The sequence below is a fragment of the Benincasa hispida genome, chromosome 3 (genome assembly GCF_009727055.1).
Source record: "Benincasa hispida cultivar B227 chromosome 3, ASM972705v1, whole genome shotgun sequence".
In the NCBI taxonomy this organism is placed as follows: domain Eukaryota; kingdom Viridiplantae; phylum Streptophyta; class Magnoliopsida; order Cucurbitales; family Cucurbitaceae; genus Benincasa; species Benincasa hispida.
Window position 1 is genome coordinate 5,718,995 of NC_052351.1, and position 24,830 is coordinate 5,743,824.

Here is a 24,830-nt window from a genome sequence, read left to right on the forward strand (position 1 = left end):
CAGATTCTCTATAGATACAATCCAATTAATATAAGTTTGTTGTCAAAGATATTTGTTTCTTTTTTCTTGCACCAACCATTGTTATTTCTATTTCAATTTTGCATTAATAACTCATATCCCATAGTTATACCGAGAGTTTTTTTAATCCCATTGATCAATGTTAGTGTTGGGGGTTGCTCCGTACAAGGCCCGAAACTCATAGGAGGGCCCAATCCCAAGGGAAACTAGGGGGCGGGATAGAGAAACACACGTCTCAAAAGGGAAAAGTTAGAATCTCGGATTATGGCCCAATCAGCCGAGTCGAATGTATAACAATTGGAAAACAATCGAGTCGTCCTTGGTCTTATGTCTTGAAGCGTCGAACACTGCAAACTACCTTGACATTGTTATAGTAACATGTAACCAAAGGTAACTATTAGAGAAAGGACATCATAAATAGCCTCATTCAACAATTCTAAAGAATAAGAGTAAACTCCAAAAGAAGTCTCTGACTTTATTTTTGTATGTTTAGATGAACTATTACTCCTTATACTATCTTAGGCATCAGAGCGTGGTACACTCGATACAATACTGGTGTAAGAAACTTTCACGCATGTCAGCTTAGAAAGTAAGATCAGATCAGGAAAAGCAAGTCTAAAGTCAAGCCCAGAAGGGAATGCAATGACAATGAATGCATGTGAGTTTCTTACATTGATTTTGGGAGAAAAAATATGGATTCAATATGGTGGAGAATATCAAGCATCTAAAGGGATGTTGATATGAAATTGGAAGATGAAGAGAGAACCTAGTTTAAATGCTCATCCTTGACTTTTTCTCTTTTAGTGGGAAAAATTGACAATATTAATATGAGATGACAACAACGCTACTCCTTAATCGCTCAAGGTGTATGTATATATGTATTATGACTAATTTTGACACACATGCATGATGCTTAATTATTAAAGGAAGCTCCAATAAGAAGAGGGTTGTCTGGATATTGAACCCAAATGATTAAAAATGGAAGTGGGGTCTTAGAATTGTCACAAGTCAGAAGGAACAGCGTGCCTTCCAAATAACAAAATTAATGTCAGGCAAAGAAAGAGGGTCGAAAAAGGCCAATCCCATGTTTCATTTTGCTTGGTGAAGGGAAAGGATGAAAGAAACCTTCTTTTCAAAGATGATTTACAGCCACATTTGGATAAGACCTACTTCTTCAAATACATCATGACGGTTCCTCATCGTACTTTGTTTTGTCCCCCAAATAAACAAGAATCTCGAACCTCAGTATCTGCTAACATGTTTGATCTCCCAATGGTGTTGAAACAGTACCATTCTTTATATTTTTGCCATTCAGAAACATCATTGGAAGTTAATTCATCCATTTTGTGAACTTTTCATGTGACTGAATGTTCTTTTTCCACGAATCCTACGATACAAAATGATAGAATTACATCGGTCGTCACGAGGGTCTGTTGTTAGCCTTCGGGATTTTGTGGAACAGTTTACGGAGGTAATTGCTTTCCATCTCTTTGAGATGCAAAATTGATTGTTTTTCTAAACTCTTGTTGTCACCGTGGTCCCGAAAGCTCCATGGCTTCGACGACAAATGAAGATTCTTCATGAATATCACTGTAATTTCTGGAGAAACTGTGAGCTCTATCCTCATAAAGACTTGCACCACCTGGCGATTCCTCCATTTGGTTCGACTGTCCAACAAGACCTTCTAGAATCTTCAAGATCTCGGACATCTTTGGTCTAAGTTGTGGATGTGATTGAGTGCACTGCAGAGACAACTCTACAGCTTTTTCCAGTTCCATTGCATCAAAACATCCTTTAAGATCCCTGTCCACCAGCACATCTAACCTCTTCTCCTCATGTAATGTTCTAACCTGCTTATTCACATTTTCGTCAGAATCTCATTATGAAGCTGAGATTCAAAAGGAATAAATATAGACACACAAATCCAATTCCATATAAAAGCATGTATTTATCTTAATTTGAGCAGACTGTTCTTGGTTTTCTAATTTTAGGTCTTAGTTGATAAACTTACTTCATTAATTATTTCTCACTTCGAATTAAGAAAGAAATATAACATTAGAATGTGAAACAAAAATTCAGAAACATTATAAAAAGTTATTACCGGAAGAGAGTAATACAAATAGTAACTTTAAAATCAGAGTACCAAATGATAAGCAAACAACTCATCACAGGAAACTCTACTTACCCATTCGAGGATCATTCCCTTTCGAATTTGACCATTGCCAGCATCAAGTGCTTTCTGCCCTGTCAAGAGTTCCAGAACCAATATGCCAAATCCAAAAACATCCGTCTTTTCTGAAGATTGTCCAGTTGAAAGATATTCCGGGGCAATATGTCCCACTGTGCCCCTAACTGCAGTAGTAACATGTGAATCTCTCCTATCCAGCATCTTTGCAAGACCAAAATCTCCGACCACGGCTTCAAAGCTTTCATCTAGAAGAATATTTGCAGCTTTCACATCCCGGTGAATAATTTTTGGATTACACTGCTCATGCAAGTATAGCAGTCCACGTGCTGCACCAAGGGCAATTCGCAATCTTCTGTTCCAATTCAATGATGGCTTCTCTTGGCCTGCATCTGAAAGTGGTTGGTATATAAACAATCACGGGGTTGAGAAAAATAGATCATTAAGGATCAGAGCAGGAATTGAAATTTCACAAGCATGAGGTTGAACTCGTTTGATTCTGCAGTTATATCATACAAATATATGATAGTAAATTGATAAACTAAACCCTATCCATTAAGAACTAGAGAATGTTACGTCTAAGTTGTGTACTCTGCTCTATGGGTAAGTATGATGATTTATGTTGGCACTATCCTAGATTCAGCTGAGTGAACAGAGTTCACAAGAGTATCAGGCAAGGGATAGGCAAGCAATATAAACATTTCATCAGTGTTAGTTAAACAAACCTCTAAGACGGTCAGCAACACTCCCATTTGGCATGTATGGATAAACAAGCAATCTCTCATCTGGCGTCATACAAAAGCCATACAAACGCAGGAGGTTGCGGTGAACTGCTAAGCCAATCATTTCAACTTCAGTTTGAAACTGCACTTCTCCAGTGTAATTCGGATCTTTCAGTCTCTTGACAGCAACATATGTCCCATTTGGAAGATAACCTTTATAGACTACTCCAAAACCACCCTGTCCCAGGATGTTTTGGGGACTAAAATTACATGTTGCCTTTTGTAGTTCACGGAATGTAAATCTTTTCAGATGACCTATATCAAATTCATAATCTTGCTGCACTGCAGATTTGGACCATCACAATGCAGTGAAAAAGAATCGATCATTATACTCTTAACTGAGAGGATAAAGAAGAAAGAAGTAAAAGGGAATCTGTTCATTCAAAGTTCAGAAAGTACCGTAGGAGGATGTGAAGACAAGATGAGATCTATAACAATGCACCCAGCCAACAAGTAACACAACAGAAACCACAAATGTGAAACTGACAATTAGAGCTATGGAAAGAACCAAGTGATGATGGCCATCATCTTTCTGAGACGAACCAGTTTCTACATGATAACAGTTATTAATGAGCTGTATACCATTGACATTCAAGATACATCAATTATGGAGAATAAAATTATATTACCGTTAACTGGCTTTGGAACTAAACCACAAAATTTAGATGATGAAGATGCACAAAGGAAGCTATTCCCTGCAACACTAAAGAAAAAAGGCAAGCACAGTCAAAAGGTGATAAATGGCATTGGAAGAAAAACTAATTCCCTCTCTCTGGTAAAATAAAGCGGAAAAGAATAAATAAATAATTAATTAAAAAATTAAAAATTAAAAATAAAAGCAAAAGTTATCCAGAATATTTACAAACCATTTTCACATTATACTCTACTACCAAGTATACATTAGAGAATTGAGAAAATACGATGAACTGAATTTATAGTTCTGGTCTTCATAAGTAAGCAATCGCATTTGGAATTAGATCAAGTTTTCTGACAAATCAACTCAGCATACAAAGTCTCACCTGTACTCTTTGGCAAGTATTCTCGGAGTTGGACCGCTAAGATTATTATTTGATAAATCCCTAGCAAGAAAAGCATTTAATCACTTCTGTGAATTCAGCAGAACACACGGAATTGATACAGAACACTTACAAAAAGGAAAGGCCTGAGATATTTGCAACAGATTCCGGTATTGGTCCACTTAACTTGTTACTGCTGAGCTTCCTGAAAACTTGGCAGGCAAAGGTTACATGACAACAATCAAATCAATAGTTAGAAAGTAGAAGAGCATAGAAGAACGGGGGAAAATCTTGCACATCCAAGCATACTCACAAGTAATTTAAATGAGTGAGAAACCCCAAAGAACTTGGAATCCCGCCTTCAAACTGGTTGTTAGAAAGGTCAAGAGTCTGAAGCTCTGACAGTTCTCCAATATCATCTGGGATTGGACCAGATAAATCATTATTTTGCAACAACCTGCAATTATTTATATCGAATAAATTTAAACTTTCAAAGGAGTAAGTTAAACCTTGAGTGAGAAACATTCCAACATTAGGTTATCTGAGTAATGGGACAAGAAAAGATGAGTAAGAACAACCACTGAATTTTTACTTCAGAAAACAATAATTATAGACGTGTAACAAATGATTTCAAGAAAATTAAGGAAAAGGGAGGCTCACTGCTCACATTGTCCGAAGATAACTCAGGTTCCCAATGCTAGGGGAAAGCGTTCCAGATAGACCCATATTTGGCATCTCACTAGCAATAAGAACGATAATTAGTAACAAACTTCAGCTTCATCTGACATCTATTCCAACAATATATCCAAATCATAAACTTTCAAGTAAGAAAAACAGATGTTCTACATCCGTGACCTAAACATTGAGCGAAGCTGATCAGGTAGGAAACCAGATAGAGAAGCTTACAGAGAAATCACAAAGCCCTCGGCAGAGCAAGCAACCATATTCCAAGTGCACGGATCAACCGAATTTATGTCCCATCCTTGCATCACTCTCCGCTCGTCCTTTATCCTACTCTTCACTGACATCAAAGCCGCCACTGAGCACAGGGCAAAACATCAGAGAATGAGACAAATATTCAACCAACTTCGGATAACATCAAATAGGTATTCATAAAATGGCCAGACCTTCATAGTTTACTCCTTTCGGAGACAAATGACTGTCTGAGGCAGAGACCACCCAGATGAGGAAGAACAGCGACAGAACCATTTTTACAACTTCCATTACTAAACAAGCAGGGGGAGGGAAAATGAAAGCGAGAGCTGCCCAAGTGTAAGACGCAAGAACCCACTACTATCCGTAGGGTAAACTGCAGGATAATATGTTTAATTGAGTTTTTCGGGTCATAAAGTATACAGTCCATATCTCATTGCAAATAATGACAACCTTGAAAAATCTTAATTCTCTAGAATTCCGACTAAGCTAGTGCGTTCAAAAACAAACTAGATTTCTGGTACAAAAAGGGAAGAGGAAAAAACAAACAAACAAAGACTAGTGGGTGATTTAGAAAATCAACCGCAAGACCAGGAAATCTCGAGATGTGGGTAAGTTTAATGGCTGAGATTGTGACCGAGGAAATCCTTTATGTGGTCAAGACCATAATTTTTCCACTTCGCTGTGAACTGCAGATGAGTGTGGCAATGATGAGCCGTTGGATTTCTGACATTTATGGACAGAAAATCAACAGCTTTGATTAAATTAGTTTACATTAAAAATGTTTAGGGCTCGATGTATCACTGCGCCCTAGTGGCGCCAACATTAATGATTCCGGCTTTCAGAATTTGGCGCAATTCTCGGAGATAATGGCCAGTTCACGTTCCTTTTTCCTTTTTCTAATCTCGATTTTGAATTTCGTCAATTTTCCATGTCCAAGTTTGCCCTAGCAGTAGCAGGGCAGCTCCATGGAGCTCGAGAGGGCATTGACAGTCGAGCAAAAAAAGGAAAAGAAAAATAATAATAAGACGAATCTCAAGATTATTTAAGTAATAGTGGCAATTTCTCGTATTCGTTTCGTTAAAGCTTTTTCCCTCAATAGTTAAAATGCGGAAAAGAAACAGCATGGAATGAAGATCTGAAGAAACAAATAGATTCTTGTTTAATATTAAAAGGGGAAGAGAGAACCTTATAACACAGTAATAATAACTACAAGTTTTATGCAATTTAAAGTCAGCCATATTGAAACCACCCTGGAACATGAAACAAAACTAACCAACTAGATTCCAACCCTTGTTTTCTTCAGCCACATATATAAAATTAGATACCCTCTTCCTAACTAAAGATGCACAATTTGTCCTACTACTGTTCCTCTTCTAGCAGCTTTCTGCTAAGTCAAACTCTGGCTTCCTTCAATATACTATCAAACATATACAACAACTTGAGGTATTATCAGAACTGAGGTTGAGGGATGGGTGGAATTTGGGTGGACAGAACGAGGAAGACAACACGTCGAGGATGAGTCGATATATAGTACCCCGACCTGCAAGTCTCAGAGTAGAGCAATGTAAACGGCCCCAGTTTAATACAGGGGGAGTTGTACTTAGAGTTGGTCAGTAGGCTTTGCACCACGCATAAACAAGAATCCAACTGCACATACGCCTATATTTACGAAACTGCTAGATGCAAATTAAGACCCATTTGTCGTTTCACTTGATCAGGTATCAACTTGTTAACGAGCTCTGGAGAGGCCCCTGACAGCTGCAACAGAAATCTTGATTACTATTACCTTTTAATGAAAATAAAACAGTAATGGACGAGTAACCTAGTATACTTTTAATCATCCACAACAAATCAACAATCAATTGGTAGGAATAGAATAGTTTCAGCTATTTTCAATCATGATCAATGCAGACGCGTAGCAGCATGATTGTGCATGATGCAATTGAATTCAATAAGAACCCCCTTCTTCTACACCATAAAAACAGGCACAATTAGACCATTTATAATATTTCCTCTTCATCACAATTAGAACTTTTGGTCATCTACGCTCAAAAGACAAGTGCCATAAAACATCTAAACTATGGTTACCTTCAATTCAACAAACATAGAATAGGAAATTTTCAACTAAAGATGATGAAATGGTAAACAGACCTCTTGTTTGAAGTTAAAGAGGGGTGGAAATGGTCGACCATTGGGGAGACGAGCATTGGGTTCTCGAAGTTCGTCAAAGAAAGGATGTGTGCAAGCTTCCAGCTGCATGGAGAAAGAGATACTCTCAAGAAGAGCAAAAAATTCCATAGTTGCAGAGAAAAGCCAAATGTAACTGTGCAAAAGTTTATACACTAGAGCATCCACTATTCCGATGCAAAAATTAACAACCTTATCTTCAGTCAAGAATCAACAAAGATTAAGTTTTAGCATGGAAATGTTTGACTTCTCAGATGATGTCGCACTGCTAATATAGACAGAGAGATCCTGAGCATATTGAACTTACTGCTGTGCAGCGAAGACTAGGTGAATACTGAAGCAATCGAGAAGCCAGATCTATTGCCTCGGGAGGCATCCGTTTGTGGAAAACCTGATCAAGAACATAATAAGGAAAAGCTCAACTTCCCATAGAAAAAGCTCAAAAGTAACAAGACCATAAGAGATAAGAGGCCCCAGGATCAACTTGAATTGGTTACGGACCTTGTGCCATGGGTGAGCTTTTATCTGTGGAAATCTATAGTCTGTATAACTTGGATTCATACATCGAATTTCTTCACGAGTTGGTGTGCCAAGAACCTAAAAGATAACCATTGCAATGTAAGTAAATCGAACATAATGTGTAAATGGTAAAGAACTCATAATATCCAATAGTACCTTAATAATCTCAACAAGCTGGTCCACCGCATTTTCTCCGGGAAACAAAGGCTACAGAAACATAAATATCGTTAAACTGGTTACGACAGTTAAATCAAGAAATCATTCAAAATGCTTACCTGTCCCAAAAGTAGCTCTGCAAGGACACAGCCAGCAGACCAAATATCGATTGAAGTTGTGTACTCTGTAGCTCCAAAGATGAGTTCCGGTGCTCTATAAAAGCGTGAACAAATGTATGAAACATTGGCTTCACCTTTCATCTGGAGCCAATGGATAAGAGTACACAGAATAAGATTCAATGCAGAAAATGGGGCAAAAAAAATATTGGCATCTGCTACTTTAAAGCCTTAGCAATCAACTAACTTCTTTTTACTCATCCAAGTGGCAGCATAACCACAGTTGTCAGGAATATAGTATACAAAGATCAATCAAAAAATTCATTTATGATCCTTGATTGCGGTTTACTTTTTCTTTTCTAAGACAGTATTGGGCATCCAAATGAACTTCTCTGGATTACAACTACAGGAATAATGGCAAAATAAATAACTACTTGGCCCCATACAGCATTTAAAACGGAAATACCGATGGCCAATATAAACTCCAAGCAGCTTGTTATGAATATTTGAAAATACAACCCCCAGAACAGTGGTCTTTGTAATATAATTTGACCATCTGACCGTGCAATCTAACCATGATGATTCACTGCAGGTTTTGTTAATAAAATAGTCCCCATGGAAAGATTTGTAAGAGTGAGTGGCTACTATCTAGTCTAAGAAATAGATTTCAGAAGCCAATGCTCCGATTAGAAAAACTAATGAACTCTAATGATAACCAAACTTACATATGGACCAAAAACCTACACCCCACACACCCTAGAGAGAATCTCAATTGGTATGTTTGTTTGATGCTCTCACTTATGAGCAGGGAAAAGCGTTCCAAGATTTATAAGTGCAACGTACAATGTAACAAGGGAATCTGGAATCCTAAATAACAATAGTAAATACGATTTCTAAAGGGAAATTGGAACTTTTAACTAACAAACTAAATAGCAAGTTTCAATGTAACATTCTGGAAGTGTCAAAAACAAAATAAGTGGGAAAAAAAAAACAAAATATTGAAAAATTATCAACGTACAAGCATTTTTGCACTTCCAAAGTCGCATATTTTTACTTGGTGAGTAAGGGGATCCACCTGCAGAAAGCAAGCAGGACATTAGGCAATCATGTAACACGAGTATAGGCCTCTACAGCTGTTCTTTTCAACAAAAATTCATCTCAATTTCCATATCCACTTTCAAATCATCAAAGAGCAATACCAAAATATTTTGAGGCTTCAAATCTCGGTGACAAACTCCAGGAACTGTGTGGATATAGGCCAGGCCCCTAAAAACCTGGAAGAAACAACAATTGACATGAGAAAAGATCTGTGTGTTGTTTAAAAAAAATGAGATTATAAAGGAGAATTATTTATACCTGGTACATGTATAATTTGACATAGATGATCGGCATTCTTTGATTTGCATTACTGTAATGCTTCAAAACCCGAAACATGGTTTCAGGGACATATTCCATTACCAAGTTGAGAAATAGTTCGTCTTTTGTAGTAGTGGAAAAGAAACAATGCTTCAAGGAAATGACATTTGGATGATCCATCACACGCATTAACTGGAGTTCACGGTTCTTATATCTTCTGTCCTGCAAAACCTTCTTTATAGCCACATTTTCACCCGTTTCCAAGCATTTGGCCTGGGAAAGAAGAATATTTATGCATCATTATATTCTTACTTGATCGCGACAATGTCAGCATAATCAAAATGGCGGAGAAATCATGTAGAATACCTTGAAAACAATACCAAATGATCCAGTCCCAACAACACGTTCTGCCATGTAGCTTATGGTCTACAGGACCAAGAAAAAGCAGAAGTATAAGTTTGTGTAGAAACATATAGAATGCTGGCCAGCAACATGGAATTTCTAAGTCTATATTTTATAATAGAATGCAAGAGGAATGGGATTGACGTGAATGTTAACCTGTTTGGGCTCCCCATTCTTGCCTCCAATAGTCGTGGATATTATGTGGCCAGTAACTGGATCATTTCCATCAATGACGGGGGCTGACATTTCCTGCAAGGTATATACTGTGTTATGAGGTTGGAAGGAACCAATTGGATAATTGGAACTGCATAGCTGATTGTTCAGAGTCGAGTGATCACATTAAAGATTACAAATGTTAGAATAGAAACCATGTTTAACACTCAATAAACAATTATCAAAAAGAAGCACTAACATCCAGAGCAAGGGATTTGAAAAACAAATAAAAATAGCAGATAATCTTCCTTAGAAAACAATTTCACGGGCATTGAAGACAGGTTTGAGCTATGCTACACAAGTAATTTAACATTAATCAATATATACATATATATATATATATGTTAAATCAAGCGAGTTAACATAGATGCATCGGCTCAGTTAAACTAAAAAAAAAAATCGGCAGAGATATAAAATAATAAAATCTCGAGTACCGGAGAGAGATCAACAGCTCAGAATTAGTCATAATGAGAAGCTATACAGAAATTGAAACAAATACAGCGAAGAAAGTGTGCAGAAACAAAATCATCATAATCCCAGATCAAGACAGACAAGAATACATTCAGGCGAGGTATTTTCCGATCCTCTTCTGACAATGACGAAGGAGATCACGGTCCTACACGTAACTGCTAACAAAACGCAAGAACAGAAGAGACAAAATGGGAGAAGCCCGAATATTACCAGCAATGCTGTTAAGTACATAAATTTCCCTACTAATCTGGGCCATTATGCCCAACCCCAGAAACCCAACATTGAAATCGAGTAAGAAAAGAAGAAAAAGAAAAGGGTGGGCATTAGGTACCTTATCGTCCGCCATGGCCGAATCAGAGAAGGAAGGAAAGAGAAGGTCGTGGTTCGTTGAGTTGGGGACTAAAAAGAAGAGGAAGAAGAAGAAGGGGATTGCAATAACGGGAAGGGAGAAGAAAGGGAGAGGTGACAGGAAAACAAGGCCATGTGATTCCAGCACTCTGTATTCTTGCTCTCTCTCTCTCTCTCCTCTTTTGCTTCTCCTTTTTCACTGTAGTAGGAGAGGGAGAGAGAGAATTGAAAAGGCTTCAAGGGAGGGGTAAAATGACGGAAATAGCCTTTGAAATACGAAGACTGGCTGCCGACGTCATATATGACTAAAATGCCCTCAAAGCCCACATATTGATAGTATACTGTCCATTGCCCAACTCCCAATAATTTCTCCACCTGCTGTGTTTCTCCTTCTCCCTTAATTATTGCTCTTTTTAAGTGGCCATCATAAAATATCCATTTTCTCCATTCTTTTTCTCTTTTCCTTTTTTTTTTTTTCTTTTCTCTTTTAATTTTGGCGGAAATTTATTTTTTTCGCATATCTTTTCTTATCAATTCTTTGATTAATGTAGATGGGTCCATGTGAAATCTGTAAAATGGAGTCACCCTTTCATCATAATTTGTTCGTTTGGTTTTTTGTTTTTACATTCGTGTTTGTTTATTAATTTCCAAATTTTAGTGGTTTTAGTGTTTTATAAAATGTATCACAATAATCTCTTAGTTTGGATCCATTATAAATGAGATAAATCCCCTATTTAATCTACTCATATTTCCATTTTTAATTACAAATCATAACATCATAGGTAAATTTTTAACTTTCTTTCTCTTCTGACTGCTATCCAAATACAAGATATCCAATATATTTATTAATTTTTTCATTCTAAATGAGATAATAATTTTAATATCATTTCTCAAATTAAAATCATTTCTTAAATCTTCCTTGAATTCATAAATATTTGATTGTTTTTCTTTTTTTTAAAAAAAAAAAGGTTAAGTAAATTTGATTCAGGTATAGTTTGATACTCCAATATTTTCATTCTTAGCTCCACCAACAACTTGGTCCACACTTACCCAGGCCCTTAATCATTTTGTTACACTATATTCTTTATTTTTAGATTGAAAACTAATATTTGGTGCACAAATCAAAGGGGTTAATTTCCCTCACCGACGGACAATGAAATGGTAAATTTCTTAAACTTACCCCCCTCCCCCTCGTTTTTTACCATGTACTTTCATTATAACTTGAATTTAGTTCACTAAAGTTAATCTTTATTAAAATTGATGGAATACTAATAATTTTTCATATAAGAAAATTATAACATGTGAATATATTTTTTAAATTTATAATAAAAATCTTGATATATAATAAAAATATTATTAAAAAAATAATAATCCAACAATAGAGATTAAATTTAATATTAATTAAAAATATAAATATTAACATTGGACATTTGAAACAATTTGTATATGGACCAAAATGATATTTCAATTTTTTTTATTTATCTATTTTCTTTGGTTTATTAGAGAGTGTTTTCCTATTTTTTTTGTTTTGCTTTGGAGTATTTTTCTTTTATATTGTAATTGGATTAAAAGATATTACAATCCCAATCACTATTTGGCTTTAATTTTTTTGTTTTTTTAAAAATTAAAACTATAAACACTATTTTTATATATAAGCTTTTATATTTTGTTATCTACTTCTTTCTATTTTTAAAAAAATGAAGTCTAGATTTTGAAAACTAAAAAAAAAAAGTTTTCAAAAACTTTTTTTATCATTGGAATTTGATTAGAAATTTAATTGTTTTATTTAAAATATGTGAAAAAAATGATAAAAAAACAGTGAAAACCAACATAAATTAAAAAAAATAAAAAAACTAATAATAAAAACCGGATTTGATAACCAATTCGTTTTTTTTTTTTTCTTTTTTTTCAAGAAGTTGATTTAATTTAATTTGTGTGAATAAAAAAATGGTTAGGGTTATTTTGTTGGGCATAATGAATATGAGTTCCCATTATGTTTGATATGTGTTGGGTCATTCATATTTAGGATGAGGGTGAGGGAGTGTATAGTTGGGGGCAAAGGGTAAAAAGAGAAAATGACAAAAGGAAGAAGAAACATTGAGATATAAAAGTCAAATTATAATTAGGATGGAAGAAAATGACATTGAATTGGCAGGCAGAATAAAACATGTACACTTCACCATCAATTATTTGTTATTACTATCACTACCAACAAACTTAATCCACAATGCAAACTTTTAAACCCAATACTTCTAGGGTTTCATAACCCAAACTGAAAATTTTGCTAAATTTGTAAATATAACTACTTTCTTGAGTCATTCTTTTAAAATAATGATAAAAGAAATAAAAAAGGTGGGAAATAAATCTATTCGAACATAATTGATTTTTATAGGCTGAAAATTTTGTCAACGTGCCTAGCTACCTAGCTTTGAGTTTAATTTGCAAATTCTTTCTCCACTCATTAACCCTAGCATTTTTCTTAATAACATGGTTTTGAACCGGGATATGGTAAATATTATATAAGAAAAATTATGAACAAATTACAAAAATCACTTAAACTTACGGAATTTGTAAAAATTCTACTCTCAAATGATAAAAACTAACCTTTCAAACTTATACGGTTGCATAGTTCGATTTTAACACTTGTATAAATTTGAGAGATCAATTTTTATAATTAAAAGTTTAAAAGGTATAATTGCAAATTCCATTGTACTTTAGGGTTGGTTTTTTCAATTAGGTCAGAACTTTTTTAAAAAAATTAATCATATTTGAATCCATGAGTTTTTTAATCTTGTTCTATTTTGGTCTATAAACTATTAAAAAAAATATCCATTATAGTCCGTGAAGTTTTAAAAAATGCTTACTTTGATTCCTGCTATTAATATTCTGTTAATTCTTAAACATAGTGGTGAGATGATTTGTATTTTTGGATGACTAGGTGGCCAAATAAGTTAGTCATGATACTAAAAAATATAGGATTTCAATTTTGAATTAGGTGGCAAAGTAATTTTCTACCGGAGATCTTGAAAGTTATTTTGCATCCAAGATTTTGGTCGTTCACCATCTTGACACATTAGTTATCGACATTTTGCTTCACTTCCATATTGCACAACCCATGTTAATGCAATTCCATCCTTAAACAGATTTGAAGCGGAAATAGTATTCATAGACTTCATTTTTAAAAACTAAAACAAAAAATAAAATGATTACCAAACATGGAAAACGTCCGTTTGTCCCTAAACTTTTAAAAAATGTTTATTTTGGTCCCTACTTTTAAGATTTAGAAAATAAAAAAGTATTGAAATCAAAAGAATTATAGAATTATAGAATTATAGAAGGAAAAGGGATGTTTTAATTAAAGGGGATTTTGGAATTAGGAGTGAGTGGCAGTGGGGTTTAAAGTAACTTTGTGGATTTCAAGGGGAAAAACTTTGACCATGCATCACATTTTCAGTCCATCTTTCTTGATTCACAGTTACTGAGTGAGCAATGAGCACACAGTTGTTTTCTCAAAACCCACCAAAAATCATCCAAATTTCCTTCTTCTTTACAAAAAGAAAACCAGGTCTCACTTTATGGGCAGGTGGAAAAAAAGGTAAAAGAAAACCCCCCAATTAATCATGATGCTACCCCCTCTGGCGTGCTCAATCTTCAATATCTTCTTATTTTGTTCTCACATCATTTACCATACCACCACCTTTTTACTGTATTTTTGTCCTTTCTTTTTACCCCTACACACCAAGTCTTGGTCAGGTTTTGTTTCTTTAAACATTGATGTTTAATATAGGGGCATTAAGTAAGATCGTATACAAATGAGTAAGGGTGTTAAATTATTATTACAATTAAATCTATCGTAATTTATTCATTAACACCTTTGAGATGATTGGTGATTTGAAAGTTTGATTAAATGGAAAACAGTGGAAATTAAATTTTGGAGTGGGGAAGCCACTGGCAGAGAAGTTGGTTTGATGAGAACAGTGGCTACAAAAAACGTTCTGACCCTAAATCTCAAGAGTCAGTCAGGACAAGCTTTGACTACTCAATGGGTGTTTGGGGTAAAAAAAAAAATGAAACGTAGATCATTTTAATTTTGGTTATAATAATTTATGTTTGGAATATAGATTATTTTAGTTTGGGTTATAATAATATAGCTTCAATGTATATACTATTTTAGTTTGAGAATAAAATAGAAAACATGTAACAATTTTTTTAAAAAAAAAATTATGAATGTAAATTAGTCAATACTATAACAAATAAGAGTTTTGAAATAGAATACAGTATTATAATCTTAGGATAATCCTTGCCCCAACCACAATCAATTATTTCGCTGGGAATAAAACAACCGGTATTTATACGGGAGAATCCTTGAGCCCACGGCCCAGCCAACATAGCCCAACTTAACCCAATGGGCTACAACCAAAGGCCAACCAACATTTTAGTGCTATTTAAGCCGAAAATTGAAAAGATTTTAGGATAGAGAAATTGTGGTGGATGTCTACAACTTTTTTTTTTTTTTTTTTAATTTTTAATTTAAAATTTTAATTTTATTTTATATATAGATATCTCAAATATGGCCAATTGAATTTTATGCATGAATTTTGCAAAATTGTTTTACCACATTTGCCCATAATGCCAGCTTTATTTTTTTAAGTTAAAAACAAAAAACGTGGGATGAGAGATTCGAGACTTGACTTTTTGTTTAAGCTAAAATTTTAATCTTTATATTAGATTTTCATTTTATGATCAAAAGCTTTGGTAGATTTTGTCATCCATGCATTTAATAATATAACACAAATATTCCTAACGATTTCAAATGTCAGAATATTTTTTCAACTATTCGTACACATTTAAAGTTTAATTTTTGGCATTTGAACATTTATGAACTATTTGGTACAGAAGTGTGGGGGTCTTTTAATTTTAGAGTTGCTGCGGAGTTTCTTTGAATGATACAGAAATTAAAATTGTTAGATATAAGTTTGTGTTACACAGAAAGGTGAAAATAACTTCAATCAGTTACAAATCTGTTACATTCAAGCTACCTTTCAATACATTATATAACTAATTATAAAGAGAGAGAGTGAATATTGTATTGAGTGACCAAAACTTATCTTGTAGCAATCTTGAATAAAAGACTCCCGTCAGCTTCTCCGTGGACGTAGGCCTCCCTTGGCCGAACCACGTAAAACCATCGTGTTCATTTTCTTCCCGATCGTCTTCATCTATTGTGTACCTTTGATCCACTGATCGTGTAGCTTTTAGCCAACGATCGTCCAACTTTTAGCCAACGATCATTTACTTCTGCAACCTCATCGTGTAAACGACCATCGTCTAGAACCACATCGTCTAGACGATCTCTAGAAAGCCTTCATCGTCTAGACGACTCGTCCCTTATTGTCTATACGACCTCCAGCTTTATATCCCCTTCGCCTAGACGACTGAAGACTCATCGCCCTCTGCGATTTCCGACAACCTTCCTCCGGTTCTCACTTTTCTTTTCTCTCGTTTTTCTCTGCAAAAAGAAAAGAAAAGATAGTCATTCAAAGTGTAAATTCTGCAGAAATGTCAAGCTCTAATCTCAACCATCAAAGTGTAAGGTCGAGATCCTTCATCACACGGATTGTGCTTTCAGCACATTGTTTTGTGTTTGTGCGAAGAAATAAGGTGGTATCCGGTATTCGTTTAGGGCCTATGCATTGTCAAAGCCCAAAGATCAAGTGAGTCTGTGTAATTCTAGCCTATATTTCTCATTTCAAACCCAACAAGTAGTCTCAGAGCCTGCAAGAAAGCTTCAAGATTAGTCAAGATTCAAAAGAAGCAAAATCTTGGAGCCTTTAAGTTGAAATTTGAATCAGATATGGTAGTAGCAAGGTATGACATTGAGAAATTTGATGGGAAAGGCAATTTTGGTTTGTGGAAAGCCAAAATTAAGACTATCTTAGGACAACAAATAGCTCATAAGGCCGTAAAAGACCCAGCCAAGCTGCTGAGCACAACAACGGAAGAAGAAAAAGAAAACATGGAGCTAATTGCTCGTGGAACACTGGTTTTAAACTTGTATGATAGTGTCCTAAGGCAAGTGATTGATCAAGAGACAGCTTTTAAGATGTGGAGCAAATTGAATGTGCTATATGTGACTAAAAATCTGCCCAACAAACTTTTCCTAAGGGAAATATTCTTTACCTTCAAGATGAGTGCTTCTAAGTCCTTAACAGAGAATCTAGATGATTTCAAGAGAATAATCACTGAATTCAAGACTCAAGGAGAAGAAATTGGGGCAAATAATGAAGCATTTGTGCTTATTAACTCATTGTCGGATTCCTATAGAGAAGTGAAGACTACCCTAAAATATGGGAGAGATTCCCTAACTACTGACATCATAATTTCTGCTATAAAAATCAGAGAAATGGAGTTGATTACTAGCAAAAAAGACAAGCCTAGTGCAGAGGGCTTGTTTGTAAAGGGCAAGTCAAAATAGAACAATAAGGAAAAAGGAAAACATAGCTCAAATGAAGAAGGGAAACAGAAGTCCAAGGTCAGATGCAAATATTGTAAAAAACTTGGACATTTAATCAAAGATTGCAGAACTTTGAAGTGAAAAAATGAGCAAAAAAACAAGCAATCACAACCACAATCCAAAGTCCAACCTAATCAGTCAGGTGAAGCCTCAGTTTGTGAGGACTCTTACTTTTATTTTGATGCTTTCGGTACCTCTAATTGTAAGGCAGAAGAAGAAGAAGCTAATAAGAACCTAGATTGGGTTCTAGATTCAGGGTGTTCTTTCCACATGACATCCCATAAAGATTGGTTTAGTACCTACAGAGAGTTGGATGGAGGATTTGTCTACATGGGAAACAATAACTCATGTCCAGTGGTTGGGATTGGCTCTGTCTCACTAAAGTTAGAAGATGGAATAGGCAAGCTCTTAAGAAATGTCAGACATGTGCCTAAGCTGAAGAGAAATCTAATTTCACTAGGCATGCTTGATTTTATTGGCTGTGAATACAGAGGCAAGGAAGATTACTGTGAAGTGTGGAAGAACAGTAAGCCTTACTTAGAGGGGGTGAAGATTAATGGAGTGTATGTTGTTCAAGGAATAAATAAAGTTTACTCAGCTTTGATTGTGACTCAAAATCAGCCTACTGAAGGAGATCTATGGCACAAAAGACTTTCACATATTAGTGCCAAAGGTCTACAAGCTCTTGTCAACCAAAGTATTCTACCTAAGGGAGTTCATCAGAGCCTATCCTTTTGTGAATATTGTGTAATAAGGAAGGCTACTAGGTAGAGTTTAGTGAAGGCTCAGCACACAACCAAGGCCATCCTTGACTATGTGCATTCGGACCTATGGCGTCCTTCGCCCTTTCAATCCTTAAGTGGAGCCAGGTATTTCTTAACCTTTATTGATGACTACTCAAGAAAAAGTTGGATCCATTTCCTTAAATCTAAAGATTTAGTTTTTGAAAAATTTAAAGAATGGAAGATCATGGTTGAAAAATTGTCTAACTGTCAAATTAAGTGTCTAAGAACTGATGATAGGCTTGAGTACTGTGCAGAGGAGTTTAATATTTTTTGCAGACAACATGGTATAACTAGACACAAGACAGTTAGGTATATACCTCAGCAAATGAGGTAGCGGAGAGGTTGAACAGAACAATAATGGAGAGAGTGAGAAGCCTATTGTCTGATGCTATACTTCCTGAGAAATTTTAGGCAAAGGAAGCCTCATATACTATCTATACACTGAATAGATGCCCTCATGCATCTCCTAACCTTCTAACCCCTGAAGAAAGATGGACCAAACAACCTCCTAACCTGAATAACCTAAGGGTGTTTAGCTGCAATGGTTTTGTTCATCAAAGTAAAGGGAAATTAACTGCTAGAGCTGTGAAGTGTATGTTTTTGGGCTTCACAGAAGGTGTTAAAGGGTCTAGAATGTGGCACCCTACTGAGAAAACATGCATAACCAGCAGAGATGTTGTTTTCAAAGAAGATGAAATGTATATGCAGAGATCTAATCCTAATGTTTTAGTACCTCAAGAGAAGAATGATAAAATTGAGGTGGAGCAAGTTTTAATCCCTACTTCTGATCCTTCAAGCTCTGAATCATTTTTTGATCAACTACCTTATTTCGAAGAAGAAGTAGAAGATGCTACTATTGATCCCGAGCAAGAAGAATCAGAATTGAGAAGTTGCAGCCTAGCTAGAGATAGGCAGAGAAGAAACATTGTGCCACTTTCAAGGTATGAAGACTACTTAGCTTTGAATGCTTATGATTTATCTAATGATTCAGAACCCTCAACTTTTGAAGAAGTAGCAAGTTGTTCTAAAGCTAAGATGTGGTTAGAAGCTATGAATGAAGAGATTGATTCACTAGTGAGAAACAACACATGGGAGTTGATACCTTTGCCAAAAGGATGCAAGCCAATTGCATCCAAATGGGTGTACAAGTTGAAGGAAGGTTTCCCTAATGATCAAGGGCCTAGATTTAAAGATAGGCTGGTTACTAAGGGTTTTACACAGAGGCCAGGTGTTGATTTTAATGAGATTTTTTTCTCCAGTGGTAAAGCAGACTTCTATCAAATTGTTGTTGTCTATTGTGGCTCAAAATAACCTAGAGCTAGAGCAACTAGATGTTAAAACAACTTTTCTACATGGCTTTCTAGAGTAAGTTATCTATATGAGCCAACCAAATGGGTATGAGGTCAGAGGGAAGTAAGACTATGTGTGCCTATTTAAAAAGTCTATCTATGGCCTCAAACAGTCCCCTAAATGCTGGAACAGAAGGTTTAGTGATTTTGTTCAGAAGAATGGTTTTCATAAAAGCTCCAATGACAGCTGTGTTTACATAAATACAGATTCTTATACTCATCCTATCTACTTGTTACTATATGTGGATGACATACTTCTATCAGGAGCAACTATGAAAAAACTGAATAAAGTAAAAGATCTACTTAAGTCAGAGTTCGAAATGAAAGACATAGGAAATGCAACAAGAATACTAGGCATTGACATTATCAAAAATAGAAAAACTAGTATTCTAAGCATTGATCAGTCACAATATTGCAGTAAATTATTAAAGAAGTATCAGATGACAGAGGCTAAAGCAGTAACTACTCCTATTGCTAACCATTTCAAACTCTCAGCAGAAAATTCACCCAAAGAATCAGATATTGAACATCAACAAATAATATCAACAGTCCCCTATTCCCAAGTTGTGGGAAGTTTGATATATTTAATGGTGTCTACAAGACCTGACATTGCCTATGCTACTAGCCTGGTAGTAGATACATGGCTAATCCAGGTAAGAGGCACTGGTGAGTAGATAGTCATTCGAAGTTTAAATTCTGCAGAAGTGTAAGGTCGAGATCCTTCATCACACGGATTGTGCTTTCAGCACATTGTTTTATGTTTGTGTGAAGAAATAAGGTGGTATCCAGTATTCGTTAGGGCCTGGGCATTGTCAAAGCTCAAAGATCAAGTGAGTCTGTGTAATTCCAGCCCATATTTCTCATTTCAAGGCCAATGGTTTGAATTGTGTTACACTCAATTCGTTAATTTTGCGTTTGGATTACAATTTTTTTTAACTGTTTATGGGGAATTTTGAACTTATGATAAATATTAGATAATTTAATATTAATTATTTGATTAAAGTAATAAAAATATCTTACATTATATTTAAAATGTTAGTTTTATTATGCTCTGCAAAAATTAAAAAATCCAGCAACTCCTTTCTTCAATCTCAGAAATTTGGAGATTTTATGTAACATTTACGTGCAACAACTGAACCATAATGTTGAATGTCACTTCAATTTCAAACATGAAATGGGTTAGGTGTAGAGATTTCGTTAAAACACATTTAATTCCCAAAAATTGAAAATTTCTACTAACAAATTTCCATTTCCAATTTCATTTTGTTTAATTCAAAATTAAATCAATTCCAAAAATAAATTTCTAAAATTTATTTGAAAATTGAAAAATTAATTTGATTTTTAATTAGTTAAACAAATTTAATTATTCAAATAATAATTTAATATCAAATATTAAATTAATAGTTTTAAACATGAATCCTATTCATGTAATCAATATTTAAATATTTTAAACTCTCCAATTTTATTTAATGTCAACAAAATTAAACGTTAATTATATCAAATATAATCATCCAATCCTTATTTGCAATTTGAACATTTCAAATTGAAACCCTAATTGGAAATTTGAACACTTCAAATTTAGATCTTGATTTGCAATTTTAACACTTCAAATTGAAAGCCTAAATTCAGTTTGAACACTTAAAATTCTTAATTTTGATTTTGAACATTTCAAAATCACTAATCCAAGGTGTTCATGTTTTATGAGCTAGTAGAGGAACCTTATGGACCTACAGATCATGAGCTCAAACGATTTGAGATTAATTGGCTAAACTCTTTAGATCGAATTAATCAATATTCGTTAACTACCGAATCACACCACCAATAGTTGCACTCTTCTTATTGTAGATATATTTCTGTCCACTTGATTTAACATAATTAGTAAGTCGACCCTTCAAAGGTTGTTCGTAATAACGGCTAGATCAAATGTTGTTTTACCCCCAAAATTACATATTGTTTCTTAAGTTCCACTAATCTTCTAATGAACAATTGGTTTGTGATCCAATCACTAAATTGAATCTGGGTTAATGAGAGTGTGGAGTCCATTATTCAAGACCTTAATTTAGTACTTAAGAGAATAACCTTTCTACTAACCCTAAATCGGGTATGTATGAATTCCATCTCGCACCCTAGTCCCCAACTATCTATCTGGTCTTACCCCTGAAATGGGAGGTTTACTGAGCCGACGTTGTTGGGTCAACCCTCACCTATGCAAATCTAAGGATAATCCCGAATAAACAAGAATTCATAGTTAGCTCAGGATTAAGGTCAAGTTACCTAGGTCATCTTATTCGAGACATTAGTCTTAAACAGTAAATAGAGTATTAAAGTAAAAATGACTTATTTCTTGGTCTGATCTTATGCACTCATTGCATAGACGGCCCTCCCTTCTCATGTCTCTACATGAACGATTCAGGATCACATCGTTTGTACTATCTACAAAGCGGGCCACATCTGATAGTGTTACCAGAACAAGATACCCAACCTTATTCGTATACTATAGACCGTTTTGGCTATTTACTCGAACTTGATCCATCTTTATGTCTCCACATAAAGTTCAAGCATTCATATAACAGCCATTGATCTTAGTTTATTGGATTTGCTAAAAAAAATATTTTTTTCTCTTATTAATCTTAGAAGAAAATGATTTCTTAAATAGAAGAAATACCCAATTATAAATAAGGAAAGAATAAAATAATTACAAATAAGAAAAAAATAAAATACAGCAAATATAATGCAATAAGTACAATATAAAATTTCATAATAAAGGAAATAATCAACACTCCCCCTCAAGTTGGTTTGAAGATATCATTCATAGCCAGCTTGTCAATCAACTTGTTGAATTGCCACTTTGGAAGACCTTTGATTAACACATCTGCGATTATCTCTGCTGTCGGGAGAAAGGGAATGCATACTATTCCTACATCAATTTTTTCTTTTATGAAGTGTTTATCAACTTCAATATGTTTGATCCTATCGTGAAGGACTGGATTATAGGCAACGGAAATTGCTGACTTGTTATTACAATAGATGTGTATGGGCATTGTCTGAGAGATTCAATTCTTCCAATAGTCTTCTTATCCATATGACCTCACAAATACCATGGGTTAATGCCCTAAATTCTACTTCAACACTACTTCTTGCAACCACACTTTGTTTTTTACTTCGCCAAGTAACCAAATTTCCTCCAACAAAAGAGCAATACTCCGAAGTAGATCTTCTATCAGTCGTGCTTCCTGCCCAATCAACATCAGTGTAAACCTCAATGTTTAGGTGGTCATGCTTCGTGAATAATATACATTTTCCTGGAGTACCTTTCAAAATCTCAAAATTCTATAAACTGCTTCAAAGTGAACTGACCCGGGAGCATGCATGAACTGACTTATTACACTAACTACGAAAGCAATCAGGACGTGTGTGAGAGAGGTATATGAGTCTCCCTACAAGCCTCTGGTACTTTTCCTTTTCTTTTACTTCTTTTTCAATTGCAGAAACCAATTTTAAAATTTGCTCAATAAGAGTTTATGTTATCTTGCAACCAAGTAAACCTGTCTCATTCAATAGGTCAAGAATATACTTACTCTGGTTGACAAGAATACCATTTTTCGATCAGGCAAACTCCATTCCTAGGAAATACTTTAAGGTTCCCAGGTCCTTGATTTGAAAATCATTAGCAAGGTTTTTCTTCAAGATATCCAGTCCTGTCTCATCATTACCTGTAAGAAGATATCATCAACATACACTATCAAAACGACCAACTTACCACTTTCAGTATGTTTATAGAATATATCCATAACTTGCGACTACCTTTCCAAACCGTTCAAACCATGCTTTGGGAGATTGTTTAATCTCATATAATGATTTCTTTAACTTGCATACTTTGTTAATCTCGAGATCCACCTCAAAACCAGGTGGCAAGTCCTATTCGAGATCCCTATTGAGAAAGGCATTCTTCACATCAAGTTGATAAAGAGGCCAATCAAAATTAACTGCTATAGACAACAAGATTCTAATAGAATTAAGCTACTGGAGCAAATGTTTCTTGATAATCAATGTCATAGGTCTGAGTGAACCCCTTGGTAACCAATCTGGCCTTGTATCTTTCAATACTACCATCAGCTTTACATTTTACAGTGAACACCCATTTGCATCCCACTATCTTCTTATCTTTTGGTAGTTCGACTATGTCCCATGTGCAATTTTGTTTCAGTGTATTGAACTCTTCCATCACTGCTAGTTTCCAATTCAAATCATTTAGGGCTTCTTGTATATTCCTTGGAATAAATAAGTTAGTTATTTTGGATGTGAAGGCTTTATGACAGTCAGATAATCTATGATAAGAAAGATAATTTTCAATGGGATATTTGGTGCATTTACGAGTATCTTTCCTATGGGCAATTGGAATATCAAGATCAGAGACATCAAGTAAAGGATTAGAAGAAGATGAAGAACTAGGAGAAATATGAGTAGAGTGTCTAATACCTGGATCTTTAAGATCATTCATCGGAGTATTTGATTGGTCCTGTAATAAGTCAATTGTCTAATCTCGGACTCCTTGAGTCAAGTTTCTTCTAGTATAAACCTGAAGTTCAAGATTTCGACTTGTAGAGTCATTTTGTAGTATTTCTTCCCCTGAAGAAGAACTCTTCATACTTGGTATCAAAGGACTATAGATCATAATTGCAAGACCACTGATGTTTAGAAGAGATAAAGTATCCCAAAAATCATCTTCAAGGTTAGATATCTCCCCCTGAAGAAAATTTGGGCCAGAAAAAAGTTGATTTTCCAAAAAAGACACATCCATACTCTCAAAATACTTGTGGGTCAAAGGAACAAAACATTTGTAAGCTTTCTTATGAGAAACATAGCCTACAAAAATGCATTTAATTGCTCGAGGAACAAGCTTAGTTCAAGAAAGAGGAGAAATATGGACATAAGCAGTACACCCAAATAATTTAATTCGTAAATCAGAAGACAACCGATTATTAGGAAAAAACTCATTGACGTGATTAAAAGGAGTTTTAAAATTCAAAACCTTAGACGACATTCAATTGATCAGATACGTAGCTATAAGAACGACATCACCCCACAAATATTTTGGAACATTTATATAGAACATAAGGGCACAACTTCAAGTAAGTGTCTATTCTTTCGCTCAGCAATGTCATTCCGCTGAGGCGTGTCACGACATGTAGCTTGATAAAAAATGCCCTTTTCTTGCAAAAAATTGGTTAATTGCTCATTGAAATATTTAGTGCCGTTATCAGAGTAAAGAATTCGAATTTTAGTTTCAAATTGAGTCTCTATCATATTGTAAAATAGAAGAAAAAAAAAAACCTCTTTTACCTCTGACTTTTTTGTTAACAAATAAAGCCAAGTTAAACAAGTGTGGTCATCTATAAAGGTAACAAACCAACGCTTACTACTATGAGTTAAGATTTTAGACGGACCCCAAACATCAGTATGAATTAAGGAAAAAG

General features: G+C 34.8%; 2 protein-coding genes across 3 annotated transcripts; both read right to left on the reverse strand.

Annotated features, from left to right (window-relative positions):
* Positions 1-990: 990 nt before the first annotated feature.
* Positions 991-5,898, reverse strand: LOC120073061 (probable LRR receptor-like serine/threonine-protein kinase At5g45780). Of its 2 annotated transcripts, none has more exons than XM_039025665.1 (11): positions 5,129-5,898; positions 4,908-5,040; positions 4,669-4,740; positions 4,315-4,458; positions 4,135-4,206; positions 4,005-4,064; positions 3,615-3,688; positions 3,385-3,534; positions 2,929-3,267; positions 2,204-2,595; positions 991-1,868 (listed from the first exon to the last, which is right to left on the reverse strand). In XM_039025665.1, the coding sequence occupies exons 1-11, from the start codon at positions 5,223-5,225 to the stop codon at positions 1,548-1,550; spliced, it is 1,854 nt and encodes a 617-aa protein (XP_038881593.1). In that variant the 5' UTR covers positions 5,226-5,898; the 3' UTR covers positions 991-1,547. The 2 variants fall into 2 exon arrangements, with proteins under 2 accessions (XP_038881593.1, XP_038881594.1); XM_039025666.1 differs by lacking the exon at positions 5,129-5,898 and adding an exon at positions 4,511-4,542 and having other exon boundaries at positions 4,315-4,420; positions 4,908-4,967.
* Positions 5,899-6,089: 191 nt separating this feature from the next.
* LOC120073062 (shaggy-related protein kinase eta) lies at positions 6,090-10,922 on the reverse strand. Its single transcript, XM_039025667.1, has 12 exons — positions 10,689-10,922; positions 9,830-9,922; positions 9,638-9,697; positions 9,272-9,544; positions 9,115-9,189; positions 8,934-8,990; positions 7,919-8,059; positions 7,800-7,850; positions 7,626-7,721; positions 7,432-7,515; positions 7,089-7,190; positions 6,090-6,695 (listed from the first exon to the last, which is right to left on the reverse strand). Exons 1-12 carry the CDS (start codon positions 10,701-10,703, stop codon positions 6,603-6,605), a joined length of 1,140 nt encoding a protein of 379 aa, XP_038881595.1. The 5' UTR covers positions 10,704-10,922; the 3' UTR covers positions 6,090-6,602.
* Positions 10,923-24,830: the final 13,908 nt, after the last annotated feature.